General features: G+C 38.5%; 1 protein-coding gene across 2 annotated transcripts; it reads left to right on the top strand.

The window, feature by feature from the left end:
• The first annotated feature begins 241 nt into the window (after positions 1-241).
• GPLD1 (glycosylphosphatidylinositol specific phospholipase D1) lies at positions 242-23832 on the top strand. 2 transcript variants are annotated; one of them, XM_061449587.1, is made up of 25 exons: positions 242-625; positions 3612-3667; positions 4595-4673; positions 7496-7593; positions 8459-8569; positions 8842-8890; positions 9392-9446; positions 10371-10478; positions 11197-11224; positions 11312-11451; positions 12402-12467; positions 13017-13140; positions 13624-13754; positions 14854-15040; positions 16012-16122; positions 17129-17203; positions 17558-17714; positions 18776-18917; positions 19479-19578; positions 19672-19765; positions 20465-20641; positions 20949-21109; positions 21371-21397; positions 21488-21538; positions 22894-23832. In XM_061449587.1, the coding sequence occupies exons 1-25, from the start codon at positions 529-531 to the stop codon at positions 22969-22971; spliced, it is 2502 nt and encodes an 833-aa protein (XP_061305571.1). In that variant the 5' UTR covers positions 242-528; the 3' UTR covers positions 22972-23832. The 2 variants fall into 2 exon arrangements, with proteins under 2 accessions (XP_061305571.1, XP_061305572.1); XM_061449588.1 differs by lacking the exon at positions 3612-3667 and having other exon boundaries at positions 243-625.
• Positions 23833-23936: the final 104 nt, after the last annotated feature.

Genomic DNA, 23936 nt, shown 5'->3' with positions numbered 1-23936 from the left:
CCATCATCAGCTGGGGTTTCTGTCTGGATATGACCCAAGCGTATGTGTGCAATGTGCTGTCAGCTCACCAAACTTAGGACTTTGTGTTGCCTACAACTTGGGAGCTAGTGTGTTTCTACTAATGCTCCTTTGGCAATTGGCTTTTAAGTTTTCGTGAAATCTGACACGCTTGTCACACTTGTTGTAAGGCAAGTGCACCATGAACTGGACAAAGTGGGAGGATGCTCTTTGCCGTGCTTTGAATGTTAACAGAAACCTCACTTCTCATGTGCAGTGACGGCAGTTACGCTGCCCAAATTCCACAGGTGGGAGCACACCTATAGATTACTTATTTTTATATATATATAAATTATTTAATTTGAGGTAAAGAAAAGCATTGGTCTAAAATAGCCTTTCAAATACAACAGTCATTTACTTGCTGTGTCAGCAATATATCTGAAAGAAAAGGCATGCTCCATAACCCACATTTCAAAGGTCACAGCGCTACTTCTGCAGGCTTCTGAAAAAATTGCAGTTTGAGCTAGCATCATGGGTGGTTTGAAGATTTGGTCTGTTCTGCTGGTTATACTATGCCATTTCTGTCAAAGATGTCTCCCGAGTGGAATTTCAACACACGTTGAAATAGGTAAGATATTCAGAATAGATTTCCATGTGTTTTTGTTTGTTTCTTAGGAAGAAGTAAATCCTGATTTGACTGGAAAGCAAAGGGAGGAAATAATGTTAAAGTAATGAGCATTATATATATATATTTTATTAAAAAGTGAATTATACATAGAACAGATGAGTAGTTTGGTTTTGGAGTTCAAAACTTTGCTGGTTTTATAAGCAAAATGCTTGAATCGATGTGGTTGCGTACTTTTCCGTCTTCTAAAACACAGGCATTATGTAACTGGAATGTTTGTGAGTCTTAGGCAGACAGGGTTTGGTTTGGATAAAGAAGAGGAACAGTTTACACAGTTCATGGGATTGTTATATTTAAACTAGAGAACAACACAGACCATTTGTGGCAGCTCTGTTTTCAAATCACCCTGTACTAATTTTGCCATGCCTGCATGAAATAGATCAAATGCTGTAATTTGTTTGTATCTATGGTTAACATAATAAAAACTGTTCTGTATCTCTTCCTGGTAGGTTGCTATCTGTAGCCTGAACAGCCTAGATTTATAGAGAATGAAGGAAAGAACTGAAGGAACATCAAAGAGGGGGGAATATTCCTGGTTTGAATTTCTTGTTTGCATATGTTACTTTTAATACCTGGTTTCTGCTGTAGTTCTTGCAAGAGCACTCTTGAGTAGTGTGAGGTTATTCTGAAATATTTACTCATAATGAATTGACTGTTTTAATTGTTTTCTGTTTCTGATTCTAAATCCATTGCTCAACAAACAGAGTAAGATGTATGACAGATGGTAAAATGTATGGTGTTGTCTCTATTGAGGTAATCTTCTCAGACTTTAAATACTAAATACATGCAACTTTGAACAAATTAAAGGCTGGGATTATTCATAGCATTCATTTGAGACTATGTTCCCTTACTAAGTGTTGTACCCTTGGTCAGTATTCTGCAACCATTTGCTTTTCCAGACAATATCAAGAAACCCATAGGAGAAATTATGGTGCCTGAGGTTAAGCAAGCAGAAGCATCTTTGCAATGTTGGGGCTGTAATTACTGAGTATGGGCTTCTGAAACCTTGGAATAACAGATTTGGAAGAATGGAGTGTATCTGCAAGAAAGCTATAAAGAGAAACAAGAGCTTATGGCTCTCTTCCAAAGCAGTAAAATTTTTTCTACTCAAGGAAGCATATTGCAGGAAACCTGCATTTATATAATTTAAAGATCTTGGTGCCTGAGGAGTAGTGTACGCTGAACTATTGGTCATAGTTTACAACAGATTTTGTTCATTTGTCAGAAAATAACATTAAACTGGGATCAGCTCTGATGCTGCTGCAGTCAATGCCTTAATTAATGTGCAAATAAAAGTCCATGATGGTAAGATGCTGAAAGTTACTGCCAAATCCAAACAGTGAGTATTCCAAGAAAGAAAAACCACAACAAACTGTAGAAAGGAACTCCTCCGACTCAAAACCAGCACTGAAATCTATCGGGGACAGGCTCCTGAAAGTACTTTCAAAAATGGTTAAAAACTGCCTGATCAAAATGTGGATCATGTTCAGTGTACTCAGCAGAGCTGTACCATGTCCTACTTGGCCATCGCCTTGTGGCTGAGGGCAGATCTGAGTGGGGAGGCTCCTCCTCCCCAGGGGCTCCTATCAGACCTGCTCCGTGGAACTGTGGGGATCCATCATAATATCAATGTAAATATGAACTTGCAGGACATGGGCCCACTTGAGTAATGAGAGAAGTCGGGGGGGAGGACGGAGGAATGTGAGACACAAAAAGCAAACTGCCAAACTGAGACTCTCCCAGACTGGAAACAGAGATGTGTGTTGAAATGGCTGAGCAGAAAAATGATGACTTTTTTATTACTATTTTTAAGTTATTCCTGTTTTGGTGCAAGATTGGTCCTTAAGGTATCTTAACATATTTGAGTAAGGATGGTTTAGATTGTTGGGTAAAATTCAAAGTGAAAGAACATTCCAACCCACACAGTTTTGTATAGATCTTACTCCAGAATGAGAGTGGGTTTGGGGATTTTTTTTTTTTTTTTTTTTTTTGTGATTTATTTGGTAAGGATCAAATTAAATTCAGCATATTCTGGCTTATCTTGAGCAGTCTTAGTCTGTAAATAGCTTCAAGTGAGAAGTAAAACTTTGTGTGGGAAGGCAAGATGATAACCCATGTGTACAGTTTCCACTGAATAATTTTAGTGGCAATGTTGGGTATTTTTACAGGAGTGTAAATAGATTATCTCTGGGATCTAACATTGTTAGAAGGAGACTTTGTGAAATTCATGTCAGTTTGCTTCATACTCGTGTTATACTTAATAAATATTTTTTCAGCAAGAATGTCTGGATATTCAGTGAATAGATAGTATTATTTACCTTGCTGACTTTAGGTTTTTGTTGGTTTTCATACATGTTAAAAATTAATCAAGCTGTTAAAACATCTGCATTGATTCCTGAGGTACATCTTTCTATGTTAAGGGCAACAATGAAACTTAAATACAATTCACATAAGTCCTTTATAGCTACGACTCTATGATTCATACTCTATAGGTGTCATCATGTCAGTTCACTGTGGTAGCTCAGTTCTGGATGTGGAGAGTGTCTTTTCCCTGCAGTACGTTCTAGTGTGAGGCATCCCTGCCCATGGCAGGGGAGTTGGAACTAGATGATCTTAAGGTCCTTTCCAACCTAAACCTTCCTGTGATTCTATGATTTCAGCTTTGTTGGTCAGCTTGGGAGCTGGGGATTCGAGAGACTGATGAGACCTCAGTGCCTAGATGTGCCACAGAAACAGCATTTCCTTATTAGCTCAGTAGATGAGAAAAGACACCCTCTCACAAGTACAGAGTTTTTTGAGAAATCATGTTTTATGCACCTTTGTGACTTGGCTTAGGTATAACAATGCAGTTATTCTGGTTTTGATAATGCTTCTAACAAAACCCAGGCCTGGCCACAGTAAATCAATACTTCAATATGTTGTTTTTCAGCACATAGAGCTCTGGAATTTTTCATTAAACACGAAAGGAATGTTAATTATAGACAGGTAGGAAGCATATTATTGCTTAATTGTGTGTACCTTTCTTGTGAATGTTTCTTGGTCTGTCTTCTTGCCTTTCATAACTTTATTGTATAGTCTCAGTAATATGTGTGTAAAAGTTGTGCCTGGGCTGTATTTTTATCTTTTTTGTTGAACATTAAGTGACTCCTAAATACTATTGCAAATATGTAGCAATTATAACAATGCTTTCTTGCATGTTTTCCTGTCTTCTGAAGTCAAACCCCCCATGAGTAGCTGTATTTGAAGAATTGGTAGAGGACTTTTGGAAAGGCGATTTAATAAACATAAAGTCAGGAAAATGACAGCAAGGTTTGAATGTTGTCTACCACATATATAATTCACTGATTTCTGATTGGTGCAAATAGCTTTTTCTTTCATGGCCGTACTAGAGCAGAGGACTACAGGCATGTGGGCAGTTTTCATAAACGCATATACAAAATGCAAATGTGTTTTATGTTTACAACATTTTTAATATATCTTAGGACAATGTAAAGAAGACCATTTTAGATAACTCAGTGTTTCATCAAAGTAGGAGATCACTCAAAGTGAGTATTCACACTGTCCACTGTAGACAGATGTGCTGTGATTCAAAGGATGGAAGTTAGCCGCCCAGGCTTTTTATCTAGTCCAGGAGGAGGAGAGCGCCTTCAGAAGGTGGCTTCACCAGCATCTATGTTAGATTGTATGAATACTTTCCTAAGTGGCCTTTCAAATTAGTGTATGCTGATTAGCTTAGATTCTTTTACTGGGGGGGGGGGGAGAGAATGTTGCAGGATGATGATGACACTGAAATAACATTTACCAAGATAATAGTTGTATCTTGCAGTATTTTATCTTAGATACTGGCAGTAAACTCTATTTTTGTTCTCTGCAGTAGCATTCTGATTCCTTTTTCCCCCATGCTTTTCCCAGTTATTACTAAACCACCAAGATGCATTTCAGGCTGGGAGCATTTATCCTGATGCCTTTTATCCTTCAATCTGCAAAAGTGGTAAGAAAAATCCCATATTGTAACAACTGTATTTTTATGTGAAAATCTTATTGAATTTAGTAGGGTTAAAAATAGCTGTGTTGTAAGAAATGAAATAAGGCAAAAAAAAACCTTCCTGCAAAAACATCCAGTACTTGTATTTGGAGCCTTTTTGTAGAACTTTGTAAGAAACTAATACATTTGAAAATGTTTTTAGAACTTTTAGTAACTTTTGAGCAAATGTAACTAACGGGTAGGGGATTTTGATAGAAGGATGCTGTTTGATTGAATTAGGTCAGATTACTGAGTACTGTCTTGGGGAGAAACTGAGAGGATAAAAATCTCTTTTTTCTAAGTCTAGGAGAAAGCCTAGAGCTGATTTCTCTACTAGGAAGTATTTGTTCCTATCAAATCAGTCACAAAGATGATAGGAGGATATAAAAAAAAAAGCCCCAAAATGAAATAGCATAGGGCTTGCTGGTCAGGGAATGTTAGTAACATCCCAGTGTAAAGCCTTTCTTTTCCGGGCTGCTGTCTTCTGCCTTTTACTGATTCCTGTTTGCAGTTAATATCAATCTTAGTTTTGCTGCTTCTAGATCTAAAGAGTGCACTACAAATTTAGCGGTCTGTAGCAATGGCTGTAAAAAGGATGTCTTGACTTGCAGGTGGTCCCCTCATTTTTCAGCTTTTGTAGGTCAGCTCTTGATCATAATCAGCTTCTCCAGCAGCTCTGGAGCTATAAAACAGCTAGCTAGGTCTTGCTTCAGGATATTTGCTACTGAAGTGGTAAATCAGGGTAATGAGCAATTAGCAAATGGGACAAAGACAGCCTGTCCTCCAGCAACAAGCTATTAGGATATTTAGGCAGATACCAGAGACAAGGCAATGGTACATAGTTTGTATGAGGATACTTGGAGTCTAAAGTGCAGGAGGTGGTTTATTTTAGTGGGTCATGCAAATTCAGATCTATTAAATTCGAAGTGTTCTTAGAATCTTTGGTTTGCTTCATCTTTTATATGTTTTACTGCTGAGTGCCAGTGCCTCCGCTTATCTCGGTATTGTTTTTCTCTGCCTCAAACTATGAAATCCTGTGTTCTTCCAAATAAACTTTCCTCATCTTTTCTCATTGTCTGCTTTTCTTGGAGTCTCAAAATCCCACAGTGGCAGCTGTTGTTTTTTGGTCCTAGGTGTTGATGCTGGCTATTGTTTATGCCAACTATAGGCTGCTTTATTTATGTCCTGATAGGCAAGTTTGCCCATTCAGGTTGCTGAACGGGGGATCCTCTCTGCTAATATGTCATGGTGCTTAGTTCACATCCACATTGCCCCTCTGCTCTGGCATTTAATGCTGGTTTGGTCTCCCGTCACTCATCAGGTCACTGTTCCTGATCTTCTGCCTGGCTCTGCTAACATCTTGTCACAAAGTTCTGACTCACTTGCTTTGTTTTCGGGATAGATGTTCTCCTGGGATTTCTTAAATTCCTGCCTTAACTTGGTTACTTTTATCTACCTCATCTTTCCCTTGTAACAGTTGGCTTCTGCCTTATACCAGGCCAGAAATTAGAGCAGCTTCCAAACTGCATTCCTTCACCTAAGCTGGGATATGTCTTGCCTTGTTTTACACTTGCACCACTTACCATCAGTCTCCTTAGTCAATGTGGAAGAAATAGGTACCTCTGCAGATCTGAGCTGCCTCTAGATCAAGAGCAAAGTCATCCAGACTAGCTTTCCAGGTGTGAGATAAGCTTAGATGTAGAAGTCTGCTCTATCAACACTGAATTTTTATCTAGCAAATCCCATCCCTATGTTACCTAGTTCAGCTGCACTGTAAAATGTCAAGAAACCAGGAGGTAACTGAATCAACCACAAGATCTTCTCTCTCAGTTTCAGCTTTTAATATACCTTAATCTTCTGCAGTTTCACAGTTCTGTGTGAGCAAACATATACTTGTCCTCGTAGTGTATTGATGATCCAAACAATTAACCTCCTGCCTACCATCTTCCCCCTTAGAGAGTTTAATAGTGTGTGTGCTTCTTGGTCTTGTCACATCAGCACCACTTTGCCGTTTATGTAGGTAATTTAAATGCAGTTTGTAAGTAATTAGCTTTTATGTAGGTACACAGAAATTTTTAGGCAATGTCACTGTTAGATCCTGCATAATCTCCTCTGCAGAAAACCAAGTGAGAGTAATAATTGATGCTTCAGAGGAAAACCTGATTTTTCCTGCTTTCCTTTGCACTCTTTCTGCTCCTGCATTGACTATATCTTATCAAGTTTGTCTTTCTGTTAAAAATAATGGTGTTGACATAGCCCTCTTTGGCCCTGTGGAAACTGATACCTGTCCCAAAGCTTCAGTTGTCTGCACTGAGTATTTTGAGTTGTCTGCATTGACCATCAGTTTTTCTGCCAAGCAATTTGATGCGTTCATTTAGTCAGCAGCTTCTCTGTTAGCTCTCCTTATCCTGTTCACTTGGAAGGCAGTTTTTCATTGTACTGTACCTACTCACAGGCACAGAGAAAGGGAGCAGGGGAAAAAATGTCAGGTGCTTCAAACCCATAGAAGGTAATCTAGTATCTCTTTTGACAGTATAAATCATATAAAAATACATCTCGTTTGGCTTTTCTCATATAAGCAGATTTCAAAATGTATCATCTCTACATATGAAATTGAACAAAAGTTTTTCATTTTGTTTTGGGTGGGTTTTTTTTTTCCCCATGAAGAAAAACAAGTTGTATTTTTTTTAACTCCTCTTTTTCTTTCGCTCTGCTCCTCCTCTCCTCCTTTTCTCCCCCCCCCCAAGATTAAATTAAATACTCTATAATTTTAAATCTTATTGCAACAGGAATATTCCATGATGTGTCTGAAGACACTCACTGGACACCATTTCTCAATGCAAGTATTCACTACATCAGAAGGAATTATCCTCAGCCTTGGGAAGTGGTAAGAAAATTTCATTAACTTTTAACATTGCATTCTGCTGTTTTCTTCACCTTCACTACTTGTTGCAATTTTGTCTTTTGGAAAGTGTAGGAAAAATACATAGTTTTAAATTAAAGTGTCTGCTGATATAGGAAAATTCGAAATCCTGTTTTCATCTTTTTACCAGACATAAACATTGTGGTTTCCATATGAAGTCTGTCAGTTACCTCTAGTGTGGTCTGGTGCTTCTGACACATTTCTCAGGTCCAAATTTTGTCCAAACGTGATTGGTAGTTTTGCATTATTGTCAGATCTGGTTGAGTGACTGCAACTTGAAAACCAGGTGTCTTCTAGAATTCTCACTTGAGAAATCTTCAATTTAGTCCTGATTTGCTCTTGTTTACGGTATATGAGCTACATACGAGGAGAACAGATGAGCTTTAAGGTCTCTTCGAACCCAAACTATTCTATGGTTCGGGCAGATACTTTTATGAACAGGTCTTGCACCAGAATGGCTGTCTCTACCCTGTGTGCCTGCACAACACTCCTGATTACAGAGGGGTTCACTCCTTTGAAGTGGAACTGTTTGTCCCCAGTCCAGAGAAACACCTTAGTGCACATCTAACCTGTGGTACACAAATTTTCCCCAACATCAACCATGTAATTCTGGCCTTGGACTGTCTAAAATGCTTAAAGTTTCTCAAGTCACAAAAAGTGACTCCAACAATAAGGAATGAGTGGACAACATTTTGTCATGCTGAGTTCTTGGATTGTAAGAATTTCTCACCTATATCCTTTTATAATGCACTTACATAAAACGCTTACCTCTTCTGGAAGACAGGACTAAAATTGCTGACATTACTACAAGTGGATTGTTGTTGTGTAGGCTACAGAGAAGCTGGTGGCTTTCTTGTTTGGAATTGCCTCACATATGGTGGCAGACGTTAGCTGGCATAGCCTGGGCATCGAACAAGGATTTCTAAAAGCCATGGGAGAAGTAAGCCTGTGTTATTTTATTTGTTGATATAACTGAATTTATTGGAGTTGATAGCTTAGCTTTGGACTCTGGTGGGGAGGAAAAAGAAAAGCTTGGAGCCCTGTTTTGGGAAGATTTTCAAAGAGATGTAATGTCACAAACTCCATCAAAACAAAGTTGGTCAGGTTTGGGATCTGTAAACGTCAGAGCTGCTGAAGAGTTTGTTTCAGCTCATATGTTTGTATGGAAGGATGAGTAAAACAGGCAGTTCTCTTGTTTTTCTCCTTCTACAGATTGATTTTCATGGCTCATACTCAGAAGCTCACAATGTTGGTGATTTTGGTAATGTTTCTGTTTGCTGATTGTATGTTCTTCTATTGGAATAACTAGTCTTCTTCAAAGTCACAGTGTGTGATTGTGGCACTTACCCTGTCTTGATGCAGAAGCCAAGAATGAGTCAAATGGACACTGTGTTCTCACTCTCCTCCATAGCCCTCAAAGCCCTGCTGTAACTGGCCTCATGCTCCATGTTTCAAGAGATGTAATAGGGCATATGGAGACTTGCATTAAAGCCAAAACGCAGGCTAAAGGATGCTAAAGTTTAAATGGAGTCACTACTGTGATTCCAAATTTTACATTATTCTTATCCTCTGGCAGTATAATATATACAGCATGTGTTCAGGTAGACCATTTATGTATTCTAAATGTTTAGCTGAAGGATCTGTCATACATGCATAGATAGCATAACCATATGTAGCTTCGTTGCCTCTATTATCTGTGGTAGATACTTCACGAGTTCGGTTTGTTGTTTTTTGTGGGTTTTTTTCATTCTTCCATCCACAGGAGGAGATGTACTGAGTCAGTTTGAGCTGGACTTCAGTTACCTGGCATTGAATTGGTAAGATAGTGAGGTTACCTTCTTTAATAATTATTTCTGCTTACTCTGCACACTCACTGTGCATTTTAACAAAATGCTGTCCTTTATCTTTCTTTCCAAAAAAACCCTTGTGGCTATTGGAATTTTTCTGAGTTTGGTTGTTTCTTATATTCGTATTTACTGTTCCCTGACATGAAAAACTGCAAGGGCAGAAGAAAAAAAGAGATTTACTTGGAGGAACACTGCAAGAAAGATTAAATTATTTCTCTCTGAAGGAAATCATAAGTAATTATATGTAAAATAACAAGTGAAAAATGTTTCTGGAATGTCCTAGTAAAATAAATCTCACATTTCTATTTAAATTTTTGGAAGTTGAGGATGCTCATGGTTCTAAAAGCTGTGGAATTCAGACAGGTTTAAGAGTGTAAAAAGAAGCAGCAGGTTTAGATGTACACATTTTTTTTCTCAGTTTTTAACTGAAATAAAAACTCACGTGCTTTTTTTTTCTGCTGATAAAATAGGTCATTTGAGTAATTTTGCTTAAGTAGGATGTAGTTCATGTAGGTGCAGAAGGAACAGCTGGGGGAAATGTCTGTTTGGCTAGGAGTAAGTTTCGTACAGCAGAAGTTTGGAGGATATCCTCCATGATTATGTGATCACCAAGCCGGGAACCAGGGTGGGAATTGTGAAAACTTTACAAGCAGTAGTTGCAGGGAAACAGTTCTACAGGTTTCTGATTTTGAACTAAACAAGAGGAGAGTGTTGTGCAGCGAATAACTGCACCCATAGTCCTGCTCTTTCTGGCATTTGTAAGGGTTCATGACCTTCTCCAGTCTTTTGAAATTTAGAATATTTTAATACAGGCTACTGCTATTACACAAACTTTAATCTTTTATCAGGTGATGTGCAAAATCTCCTGTTATAATACATTCATCTTGGTTTTAGGTATGTACCTGTCAAAGACCTAGCAGCTATCTATAAGGAATTTTATGGAAGAGAGATTATAACTGAAAGCACAATTATTGACTGTACTTACCTGCTGTTTCTTGAACTGTAAGTTGAATAGGTTTGTCTGGGTTTTCATAAGTGAAACATACATAGGAAAATTATGCTAATCTCATTTGAAATGCCTTGTGCATTGAGGCCAGCAATGTAAACTACCTGCTAGACCCTCAAATCACAAAGCGCCTGAATTTTTTTAATAGCTCGAATACACTTTTGGACTGCATAGTGACTGTTAAATTCATTAGTACACCACAGGTTCAGCATCTTAGTTCTTCAATGCATTTATGTAGTTAACATACTTACGCCTATTTATTTGAGAACAGCTGTGTCTTCAACATGCCTCGTGCCATGTTGCAATGTAATACGCATGTACTGAAGGAGTAATGTACATACCTAAATAAATGGCTTACCTACACTTTATGTGGATCCTTTCAAGTCCAAGAATAAGTCAAAAGAGCTTTTTGATATCTGGCAATGTCTACTTTTGAATATCCTATACAGCTTAGCTGTATTATTTATTTCAGTTAATTACCAAGTCATGCAGCATTTATAAACACTCTGAATCCCTTCAAATCAAGGGGAGCAATAAAGTTAATATCATTACTCCTCACATTACAGCTTCTAAAAACATGTTAACAACCAACAAGGAAATGTAACGACTTGTATAGTATTTACCATACAGAAGCCTTAAAAAGAACTGTTGAAATAATTAAATATTAAATGAAGCAATTTTTTTTCTGAAGATTATATTTTTATTTTTTTTTAGGCATGGAGAAAGGCTTGTTGTTGGGAAGGTTTGTTTTCCATTTTCTTTATAAAAACGAACATATATCAAGAAGACTGTGTAATCCATCTTACTAAGAGAGTTGCTTGCTTCTTAGCTTTTTCCAACATATGCTAGTAAATCTCCATTTCTGGTGGAGAAGTTCCATGAGTATTTCCTTGGAGGAGTGGATGACATGGCGTTCTGGACAAACAATATTTTTGAGCTGACGAGCCATATGCTAGAGAATGGAACCAGGTATAGCATGTTTCCTGCAATATGAAACACAGTAGCCAGGTTCTGACACCCATTTAATTGTTCTTCTGAAGGCAGGCTCTTTCGTAGAAATGGTGCTGAGCTTTAAATCCTTCCTTGGACTAAGGGATTTCTGTGGCTGTCTTTTACCTTTGTGCGTGGGATTACACAGGCCTTGAGTTTGCATTTGTTACATGTTCACACTTACATTCTCCAGGGAAGGCTCTGGTATGCCCAGCTGATACTCGATAGGGAAAAATTGGAGCATTTTTTAGAGAGATACTCAAAGGCTTGCTTAAACTTTGCATAGCCATGCCCTGAGGTTCTGCCTGGCAGTCTGAGCTGTGGCTGTGGCTGCACTTTCTGACTGCTGTCATCAGCCAGTGAAGATGCCTTCAGACACTTAAGGATGATAAGATCAGAAAGAGTAAGAGTATACATGTTGTAGTGTTGGAAGCTCAGGCTTGGACTCAGAATATCATGTTTTTGTAGAAGTTCTAACCTTGTACTGCTGTGTTACAAGTGTAATCTTACTGTAAATAACTTTATGAGACCAACAGTGGCAATTAATCCATGCATTTATATGGAAAATATCACTGCATCTATTTTGGGAAATGATGCTTGAAATACAGTATGGCATAATCTGTTGTGTTCTTTGTTCTAGAATGGCACTTTCATTAAAAGTGCTTTAATATAATTAGCATAACATATTACAGTGTTTCCTTTAAGAGTTGTATAAAGACGTGAAACTCATACCGAACTTTATCAAGATCATTAAAATAAATATCAAAGGGTTTTGTAAAGATTATAATGATCTGATTTTGCATAAGCAGGATTTCTTGAGAAAACTAATGACTTCTAACAGAGGAATCAGTAAGGATGAAAGTTGTATTTTTAGTTTTTCACTTCCATTGCGGGAAAAGCTTTACAATGCATTCTGCGTATTTCTTTAGTGACTGTTTCCTGCCTGAGAACCCCCTGTTTATAAACTGCACAAGTGAGCACAAGGACAACTACATGTAAGTATAGTTCTGAAGGTTCAAAGATTTACTGATGATAGGAGAGTCTTCTGCTAATATGGACAGCGTACTATTGAAAATTAGAGATCTTTTTTTGTGTGAATTTGAGATTAACATAAATAAGTAAGTTTCGTATAGGGAAACTGTGCAGAATCTAGGAAAGGCTTTCCCCTTTCAGCCCAGGAATACTTATCTAGCACTTGAAATACTAGGTCTTCACACTTTATTTTGTTGTCACTATTTGTTCTGCTAATTGTGAACCTACTGATTCATATTTACCCTTACCATAGCTAAATTCTCTCATGATTTATATACAGAAATAATGGAACTCAGGTGTTTGTAGCTGAGGATACAAGTGTATGTATTCCTCTAGCAGACATCTCAAAAGAAACTAGCTTAACTGGTATGTCTTGAAAATTCCATTTATACATGGGAGGAAGGGACAGCTGATTGCATGCAATATGTTCAATTCTTCTAGCTTTCTCATAAAATACTCAAGTTGTTAATTCAGTTATATTAATTGTTGTATTACTGCCTTCTTTATTTTAGCAAAAACAAACAATCAAAACATGAACAACAGAAGAATAGAACTTCCTTGCTTACAGAAACACATGAAAAGAATATAAGTTATACAGAGAGAGGAGTTCACTTCAATATACAACCTTGGGTAAAAGTAAGTGAGAAGTGACAGACATAAGAGGTAAAATTCAGCTCTTTGTAGAATTGCTTTAATTTCTGTCTGAAATGCTGTGTAATGGAGCAAGGTGGATGTTAACAGTAGCCTCTGGCTTCACTTCATGGAGACTCCAGTGCCATATATTTATATGTACATTGTAAATATTCAGTTTTTACACTTTGCTCATTGTATAGTGAGATTAGATTCACACTTTAGTATTTACACTTTAAAGGATCATACAATCACTTTTTGGGGTTGAGAAGTCCCAGAAAAGCACAGCAGTGAATAATTAGCAGTGATCCATTTAGAGCATATAGATTTTTCTGTTTCTAAAATGTTTGTGACTTGAATCAGATTCCACTTAGATCTACATGGTGATTTCTACCATTGTTGACTTGTTTTCTGAGGGGCTCCATAATGTTGTAGAGTTTCAGCCTGTGCTTTAACCATTCTTGTGTCTTTTTATTGTTTTTATGTCAGAATTCCTTCCACTTGCTAAACCATGCCTTTAGAACTGATGTCTGGAGAGCTACACATCAGAAGTCTTCTAACCACATCTACAAGCCAGCAGCTTCATATTTTCTGACCTCACCCTATGCTAGACTTGGATGGTTGGTAATCTTTTTCCTCCTACTTCCCTCTTAATTTCTGAAAATTTTGAGTATCCTCGAAAATATTAATGTTTATTTTTTGGATACTCTTTAAAGGTGATTGTCCAAGTCAGTTAGCATACAAATCCGACTGAATGGCTTACATCATCTGTCTAGAACAAGATAACCTATAAAACCTTTCTTTCAGATGTTAACATAAATTTCTTGTGTTGGTATTGAATAAAACTGTATCAGGAGCAAAATTCCCATTCAGATATGAATTCCAGTCAGATAACCTTTTTCTTTGGAAGGGTTGTCTTTTCATAGTTTTTTACATTCCCTCCTTAGCGAAGGAGCTCAATGCTCTGTGTGTGATCAAGCTCGGAATGGAAGGAACCAAAACTGGAACCAGGCCTGCCTCTACTTCTGAACAGTATAGGGACATTTTTAGCCCTTTTTGGTTGTGGGTTGATGTTTGTGCAGAGTTAATTGCCTGCTCTGAATTGATCACTGATGGTGCCTAGCGAGTTTTTTTGGAATCAGGGGACTAGCGGGGAGTTCAAAGGTATATTCAGGACACAGAAAAAGGGGTGTTCTGTCGCTTTGACAGAGGGTTTCTGGCTTGATCTGCAGAAAGGAAGAATAATAAAATAAACTTGCATTGCTGCTCGTCTTGGTTTATTTCTTCTGACTCAAAAGTTGAAGATTTAATTCTTGAGCTTACTTCACACCATCCAAAGTAACAGTTAGTTATTTTCTCTCCACATTCCCTCTCCAAACTCCAACATGTAACTGAAACCTGTGATCCCTTTGCTTTTCTACTCTTAATTCCATGAGTTAAATCAGAAGTTCAGTTAAAAAGATATTTAATTTCATCTTTTCTATTCTGTGTCATATTCAAGCAGCCCTTTTCTGTGCTCCTTGCTCTGATTCCTTTCAGGTGCCTTGTGTCAGTGAGTAAAAAGCAGTTCCTACAGATCTCAGAGGCATTAATTTCATATATATAGTATAAAAAATACAAAACCCAAGTCTACTAAGAAGTAGATGTTTTTTTTTTCTGCTAATGTTGTGGTAGTCTGGAAGCTAATGCTATGCTTTTGTTGACTCCCTTGCTGTACAGGGCAGTGATTTCAGCTGACCTGAACCAGGATGGATATGAAGATCTGGTGGTTGGAGCCCCAGGGTACAGCACATTGGGCCATTTTCAGATAGGACGGGTGTATGTGGTTTATGGCAACCAGTCAGGGTTGCCACCAGAGGACATGGATCTAGATGAGAAAGCTGACCAGATACTACAGGGTCATCAGGTGAGGGATCAGGTCATACTTGCCACTTAAATATTTTTGCCTGAAAATGTGATAAATTTTGACTGATCAGCAGTATCATTGATACGTATGAGGGTTATTCCTGAAATACCTCTCCTGGTAAAAAGGTGTTGTATGCTTTTCAGGAAAAAGAAGTAAATCACAGGAACAGTTAAAGCAATGGTGATCTGTAGGATCGCTTTTATTACTGTTCCAGATAAGTGGGTATTAGAACATAATCTGCCCTTGAATAAAACTGAGATAACATCTCTGTAAGTCGCAGTATAGGTCATTTGGGTCCCTGCATTTAAGAAAATAATGTGATTTTCCCTTCTTTCCTTTCTTTTTAAATTTAAAATTATTAATTCAGTGTAAATGTCCATTCATTTGAAGCATTTTTTCATTAATTGATAACTTCTCACAAAATCATTGTCTTTACTAAGAGTAACTGGCTTGTAACCAAGAAGCAGGATCAAATTATCTTTTTGAATAATGAAAGTCATCCTCTGTAGAAAATATCTTTATTTAGAAAGAAGAGAATAGAGTGAGATGAGATACATTTCCTTTTAATCTGTTTTGTATAAACTGTAGAGTAACAGCTGCTGTCTTCTTACAGAGTGTTTTAGCGGCTCTCAGCTATAATGCTGTTAACAGCAAAGATCATAAGCTTAACATCAATGGCATGCTAGGCTCAGAAGAGGAAATACCCAAGCAGCACCATACGGTGTTCAGTTATCTTATATTTTAGCATCTCCACATGCTCAAAAAGAACAGTTGACTCTGAGTTAATATGTTAGTATGACAGTTACTACTTGGAAGAACAGTGATGCTAAGAAAATATTAGGAATTGGGATAGATATTTGTCATTTCTGTTTCCTGTTCTCTTTGCTGCAACTGTGAATGTGCATTAAGTTTTGATGGTTTTGTCTTGAAAACGTCTGTTACTTTCATGAGAGCCATCCCTCTTCTTTCAGCCTTCAGGAAGATTTGGTTCTGCCTTGGCAGTCCTGGACTTCAATGAGGATGGAGTACCAGATCTGGCAATTGGAGCACCTTCTGTGGGATCTCAGTTTCTTACTTACAAAGTAAGCCACACACATGGGTGGTTTGGAATTTTTTTCTCTCCAAACAGAAAAGTTTGATTGATACATATTTTTTTGAACACTAAAATGAGAAAGAGAATTTCTGTTCTTCATCAGGATGACATCATTGTAACTTAAACACAAAGGTTTATAACCTTTATGGGTACTTTGACTAGACCAATGACCACTATCTGTACTTCTCTTTCAGTGGCCTTCTTGCACATTAGAAATCCAAATCAGACTGCAACTTAGCATCACTCATGTGCTGAAAATGTAAGGAGCCATTCATGAAATACAAGTGTACCCTTTCTATTTAGGAACAGAGAGTCTAGAACAGACCTCATGGGTTATTGAGCCTTGTCAACTGCTGTCACAGGCCAACAGATGATATCTAAAATGTGATGTGAACACAGGCACACTAGCTAAAATAATCAAGTTACAGAGGCTTAATGACCTGCAGCTTACTAGATAAGCCCATGTAATGGTCCCTGACTGTTTTCAGCCCATGCAAACTTAAGAGGCAAAATGTTATGGTTTAAACCACATTCATTAACCTTAAAACTTTTCAGAATTTCAGAAACTAACTTAGCTGCCTAAGTAAGAACATAAATGCTTTTATGTAGACCTATTAGCTTGGAAAATTGTGTGCATCTGTTGTGTGTTGCACTGTGTGTCATTGCAGTAAATAATATATAACAAAATTTAAGCCACATGAGTTGTGTATAATGACTTATAAATACACAGCATACCATCCTTGCTCCTTACCCACAGTATGATGAAAATGTACTTCTCTAGTCTGTTGTCTGGTTATAACAGTACCCTTTACAGCATGGGTATTCTGAAATTTGGAGTGAAAAAGGTAGCATAATGAGAAGGCTCTGAGAGGAAAATGCAGTTGTGTAAATAGCCCTTGCAGAACTGTTTCACTCCTTGTACTTTGTCTTGGATTTCATACTTGGTGCTGACATGCAGATGCACTCATGCTGTATTTCCTTTTCCTGTTGTTCAGGGTGCTGTGTATGTCTATTTTGGCATCAAGGGAAGAGGACTGGCATCTCAACCAAATGTTACCATAACATGTCAGGTATATTGATTAGGCTAACACAGGGCTACACAAGCAGGAGGTGAGATGAAGGGGAAAGGGGCTCATGGGCTTAAAAAAGGGAATTTAGATTGATGGGGATCGTGAAAGCAGGTGCTTGCTTATATGTGGGAAATTCATTTGTACTGCCGTGAAGGGAAGGCAGCATCATGAACAGAAAAATGCATAGCCCTCCAAAAAAAAAAGCCCCAAAGAGAACAAAACTGAAGGCAGGGAGTGGGAGGGTAATTTGATCAGAAGCAAACAAAAATAGGTCTTTAGAAGTAAATTGCTTATTTTGCAATGGAATTGGTGGTTTCAGTTCTATTTCAGGCTTAAACTAACTGTTTATTGCAGTATTCCTACTGTAATCTTGGTTGGTCCCTCCTGGCAGCTGATGTTGATGGGGATGGAAATGCTGATCTGGTTGTGGGCTCTCCATATGCACCTGGTGGTGGGCAGCAGAGAGGATTTGTGGTTGCATTTTACTCTTATTTCAACAGGAGTGACCAAGGTAATATTTATTGAGTAAATTAACCCTCTCGTATTTTTTGTGACTTCATTTGTTCCTAACTAATCAGAGGATAATTCAGGTTCAGAGGGATCTCATAAGTTGTCTAGTCCAGTCTTGTACTCAATAAGGGGACAGTTGTGAAGTCAGACCAGATTGCTCAGAGCTTTATCCAGTTGAGTCTTAAAAACCTGCTGTGGCTGAGATTGCACAGCCACTCTGGGTAGCTGTTCTGCTTCTTGGCTGTCCTCATAGGGTAAAAAAATGTCTTGTTACAGGCAGTGTGAGCCCCTCTTATTTCAGCTTATGCTCATTGTGTATTGTCCTCCCACCATGAAATGAGAGGCACAGAAGGCACCGAATACCCCAGTACACTGGGAAGAACCTCGCTTTATCTACTTGTTAACCTCCTTATAGGTACTGGCAGGCTGCTCTTAGGTCCTCTCAAAACCTTCTTTTCTCCAAGCTAAGTCCTGGTCCCTCAGTCATGCTCACAACTCAAATGCTCCAGCCCCAACCATCTTGGGGGCCCTCCAGTTTATCAACATCTTTACTGTTTTGGGGTATCCAAGACTGAACATTATGTATTATATGGAGGAGCAGAGGGGGAGCAATTGCTTCTCTCAATCTCTTTGTCATGAACCCGCTTATATAGCCTGGGATGCTGTTGGGCTGTTGTCTGTCTCTGCTGTTAGAGCCTCACAGTTGTCTGCTCACCCCAGGGCTTTTTTCACATGGCTGCTTCCCAGCCTGTCCCTAAGAAGTCTGTCCCCCGCCTATCCCTAACAAGGAATCCCTAGTTCAGGGCAGGCTCAGCTTTCGTGTACTTTGTGTAGTCTATTGCAAGGATTTAGAAACAGGTTATGTTGAATAAAGGCTTTCACCAGCCAGTACAGTTACAGACTTGAGCAAGCAAAGTTGGCAATAATTGTTACCATATCATGCACAGTGAAACAACTTTGCTTATAGAAACTTGTCATAGGATGAATCAGTGGAGTATTGCTAACAGATATTTCTATGCCAGGATACACCAAGTTGTAATTCATATTTTTCTGGTCTGTCAGGACTTCTGTCAGCACAGGATGCCAACTGGATGGTGAAGGGGGAAGAAAACTATGCTTGGTTTGGATTTTCACTTGGTATCTGCCAACTGGAGAATATAACATTGCTGCTGGTTGGCAGCCCTACATGGAAGAGTTGTGCTAGGTGTGTTGTGTAAGACACCTTCCTCTCTCCTCCATTCTCCCCTGCTTCTACAGTATTTAAGATTTGTAATAGATTAGACTTCCAGCTTTTCAGGAAGTTTCCTCCTTGTTCTGCTTTAATGTTTTTATTAAATTTGTATTTTTATGCCTTCACCCTCCTGAAAAGAAAGGTGTCTTTAGACCCTTTATAGGTCTTTGTTATTTAGAAATGTTTAAGAATTTCTAGGGTTTTCCTGGGGAGGGGGAGAGGGGACACAAAAATGCTGACAGATAAGCATGCCTAAAATAAGCCTATAGATAGCACCTAGTTTGAGATAGCATTTTTAAAAGCAAACCAGACACAAAATGTACTGAGTGATAAAAGAAATATATAGACTAAGTCTGTGCTCTCAATGTTGTGTAACTAGTTAGAAGAAGGATGGGAATTACTAAAACAGATTTCTAGCATTTGACAGCCACTATTATGCTGAGCTAAAGGAGGAAGATATTTTCAGAAGCAATCCTAGCTGAATGTACAAAAATATGTTACCATATACAAATATATTTTGCATTGTAATTCAAGCTGCAATCTCTTCTCATCGGATGTCAGACAGAGTGTTGGGAAGGTGTATGGGTATAACCCACCAAGCACAAAGCTCTGGTTTGCAGTAACTGGAGACAAGGTAGGGCTCCTTCTGTACTGTGGGACTTTATGAATAATTTGAAGTAAAGTGTTATTTTGAAGAAATGACATACGTGTGTTAAAAATCTGACAGGCAATGGGCAGAATGGGTTTGTCTCTGGCCAGTGGTGTGATGTCTGTGGCTGGGATCACAAGGACAGTTTTGGTGGTGGGTGCACCTATGGCAGGTATGTCCTGAAAATTGGAACCATTTCTGCTTTGGGATGTTTGTTTCTGCATGACCAGAAAACAGTTAAAAAGTTAAAAGTTAACTCCATAAAAGTTTAGTCCATAAGAGTTTAAATTGCTTCATAATTTAAAAAAAAAGAACAACAAAAAAATTCTGTAATCAAGAGTGCTTTACATGTAGATTCCTCTCTGCTATGCATCAACTTCGGTGTTGGTTTTTTTCCCTTCCTTAGAGTTAGCTCTTTAAATTAGTTTAGCAGCATTACCACCTTGCATTATTTATGTAGAAGTGATTTACTAGTAGACTACATATTTCTTGGAATTAAAACAACACACTATTTTTGTACTTTCTCTGGCAATGGGCAGGAAGGAATTAGGAAAGTCAACACGTAAAACTGTCTTTAACTTGAATGCATTTTTTCCCCTGGTACTATTGTTAAGAGGTTGTTTCTATGCTAATTAGTGTTAATACCATATAATGTTTGATCTTATAAACGTTATGTATGCCATGTGGCACACATGTGCCATATGTTAGGTAATGCCAGTATTACCTGTAATTATGTAACATAGATTATATACGTTATATAGATTATATTACATGCTATGTAATGCCAGTATTACCTTTTGACAGTGTAATCCATGTATTAAACTTAACTTCCTCTATCTGATGCGCAACTTCTGTTACTTCTTTTTCCCAGATAGCCTGTCTAGGATTTCCTTTATATCCTCAGTGCTGCTCCAAGCTGGACTGGCTCTGGTATATGATCTGACAGACAGCACCAAGCCTTCTTTGCTCAGCTCATTCAGTGGGGACAGGAGATTCTCTCACTTTGGAGGAGATATACACTTAAGTGACCTGGATGATGATGGACTTGGTAAAGCTTGATGAATCTAGATCAGAAGTGAAATGTTTTACTTTTGGCAGTAGTAAGACTGGTCACCTACGTATTCATACAAGTGCTGAACACTCTGCTTCCTCAATTGACTTGTACCAGTATTCTGTTGTGCATTTTGGGGAGACATCTTTAAAATCCCAAGCAACTCAGTCAGAAATTGAAACATTTTGACTGTCATCATTAATAGGAGTTGTGGTATCTAGATATACGTACATGCCAACTTGTGTGTTTCGGTTTAACATTATTGCACTTCTGATGTGTTATGTCATCCTTGTAATATCTGCAGATGAAATGATTGTGACATCCCCACTGCGAACTAACGCTATCAGCATGATACTGTTTGGTGGGGCAGCAGGCCGTGTTTACATTTACAATGGAAAGCAGGCATCCTCAGGGAATGTGACACAGCACTGCAAATCACTGGTATCTCCCTGTCCAGAGGACTGGGTAAGAAGACATAAAAGAGAAATCAGGGCATAAGTTCATAATGACAGCTGATTCATTACATCCAGTACAAGTATCTAGTGCATTCTGACTTGGTTTCAGAAAACAGAACATTTATTTATGTTCTTACAAATCTGTGTGATTCAGCTCCTCCTATTTGTTGTTGAATTACTTTGTTGTTTAGCAGCCAAGGTTATGGCACTGGTCTATGCTCCTAGCCTGGTTCTCTCCACTGACTTTTTCTCTTTTCTTTTTCTTTTTCAGGCACAGTATGTCCTGATTTCTCCTGAGGTAAGTAACCAGAAAATACACTACTGAGAGAAACAAAAAAGTCCCATTGCAACAAACAACAGCGTTGTAACAAATAATGTTATTTTACAGGAACTGTCAAGATTTGGGAGTTCTGTTATCACTGTGAAATCTGAAAGAAAGGTGAGAAAAACTACTGGTTTTGGTTGCTTTCTATCATCTTTCTACCTCACTTGCATATGCTAGCCAACACCTCACAAATATATCTTACCCCTTTGCAGAAGTCTTAAAGGCTTTACATAGTTAATTAAGTTTTAATGACTCTCTGCAGTCATAATTAAAACCATTTTATAGGTGGATGAACTGTGGAGTTGCCACAATTCTGGCACCTGATACATGAATTGAAAGATCACTTTAAAATGGCCTGAAATCTTAATAACTTAGGAGTTTGTTGAAAGTTTGCATGGTAAATCAAGTGTAGGTGCCAATTGGCTTTACTGTTCATGCCAACCTGTATGCAAAGTGGATGCTCAGCTCTGGAGTAAACCAGGCACCGACCCACATAACATATACAGGTTTGCTGTTCTCGTTATCACGTGCAGTGAACGCTGTTTCTGTGTCAAGTATTTCCAAGCACAGAGAGGCCCAGTTCTTAGCCAGATGATTCTGGACATGTTCTGTGTACCCATTTCTCTCCCTCAGGTGACCATTATTTTTACCAAAAATCAATCCCTGTTTGCATGATGTGCTGAGGAACGTTTTTTTTTTCAGCTTGAAGGTTACTTAGTGCTTGTTCAGCTGAGTGGAGTCCAGTGTTCTCTGACATAACCTCTCAGTGTGAGAAGTGAGGCTCTCTGTGATTACTGAGAAAGCCTCAGGACCAGGCTATGGAGGTGTGTGATAGGCCTTCAACAACTGGTGTCTGTCTTCTTGCTGTTCAAACATGCAGTGGAGAAACCACCTCTAAATGTGAATGCTTCTGACCTAGGTTAGGGTGCATAATCCAACACGTGAAACACAGGCATCACTGATGGCTTTTGTCTGAGCTCAAGTGAGGCCATTTTCCAAGCAATTGTGTTCTTTTGCTATGGCACCAATCCAGTCCACACTTGAGCTTCATCTGTATTGATCCTAATCCTGAGGAACAGTTTATATTGGCAAGAGATATATTTGACTGGTTCTGGCTTCTTTCAGTTACCCAAATGAAATAATCTGTTTGCCAGATCATTTTATTAACCACTATTCTGATGAGGTGGGTTGTGCTGGCATTTCTTCTCATAGGTTGCCCAGGGAGTTGTGAATGCTCCATCCCTGGCAGTGTTCAAGACCAGGGTGAACGAGGCCTTGGGTGACATGGTTTAGTGTGAGGTGTCCCTGCCCATGGCAGGGGGGCTGGAACTAGATGATCTTAAGGTCCTTTCCAACCCTAACTATTCTATGATTCTATGATACTAATGATATGGAAAAAATCTGGTTTCCATAAGGCAACCATGTACCTGCAGTTGCATTTTCCTAACCCTTGTTCCATGTCTCTTCAGAAAGAAGTGGTGGTGGCAGCAGAGAGAAGTTCAGCAAAAGCACGCCTTGGTGGAAGGCTTTTTATCTACTCGCTCTGAAAGTCCATGGTAGCCTTTAAGACCAGGGCACGGCTGGTCTTTTAGTGAAGCGTATCTGTAGTATCTGCAATACTTTCCTTAACAAACATAAACCAAACATCTGAGAGAGCCAGATAGGGTCCTAGGTAGTTTTAAGAGAGGGAGGGAGGGAGGGATGGACACTGGTTTTAAGTGAAGGGGAACATGAGTATTCGTGGGGGTTTGACTTACAAACCAAAGCTTTATCAGTTATGTAAAAGCACAAATTAATTCCGTTGTGAGCAGTAGCATCACTTAACCTAGAACAAGCAAGCTGAACCAAAAACTTTCTGAAGTCTGAAACGAGCAGGCAGCTAGATTTTTTTTATAGTAATATTTAGCTGTATAACGAATAATATTCAGTGGTCACATTCTTTACTGGTCAAATTTGAGTGTTTTCTTGACAAAACCAGGAAAGAATAGCATATCATTTTCAATTCCTTGTGTACTGTATACAGACAGCTATTCTAAGATGTCAAAAAGTTGCTGTCAAAATACTAAGCATGGAGGAGGGGCAGCTCTAAGACAGACAGAAAGGTGGGTGCCAAGCAGTAGCACATCTTGAGGTCTGCATTCAGGGTGTGGAACAGCTGGGATCTCCCAGGGCAAAAAGTACAAGCAAGACTGACCATGTTTTAGGAAATGCTTTTACTTTCACACTCATGGCTGACACTGTTGTGACACGCTTTGTGCTTTTATGTAGAATTCCATGACCAGTGTAACTTAGAACTGTTAATAGCTTTAGTGGTAACAGTATTGTCTTCAACTAATTAACACTAATTTTGTAAGATGTAGGTTTAACAGTGTTCACCAATTATCTATTAAACGACTTGAGCAGCAAGATGTGATGTTATTATTACCATTAGTCTGTTGACACATGTATTTTCTCTCTTGCCTCCTTCACAAATATAAAGCAGTATTCTTATTTTAAATAATGCAAGTCAGTG

This window comes from Pezoporus flaviventris, unplaced genomic scaffold, assembly GCF_033815535.1.
Source record: "Pezoporus flaviventris isolate CSIRO_AGI_PZ_B2104156 unplaced genomic scaffold, CSIRO_AGI_Pfla_v1 ptg000007l, whole genome shotgun sequence".
Classification (NCBI taxonomy): domain Eukaryota; kingdom Metazoa; phylum Chordata; class Aves; order Psittaciformes; family Psittacidae; genus Pezoporus; species Pezoporus flaviventris.
This window is presented reverse-complemented; position numbering and strand designations above follow the sequence as displayed.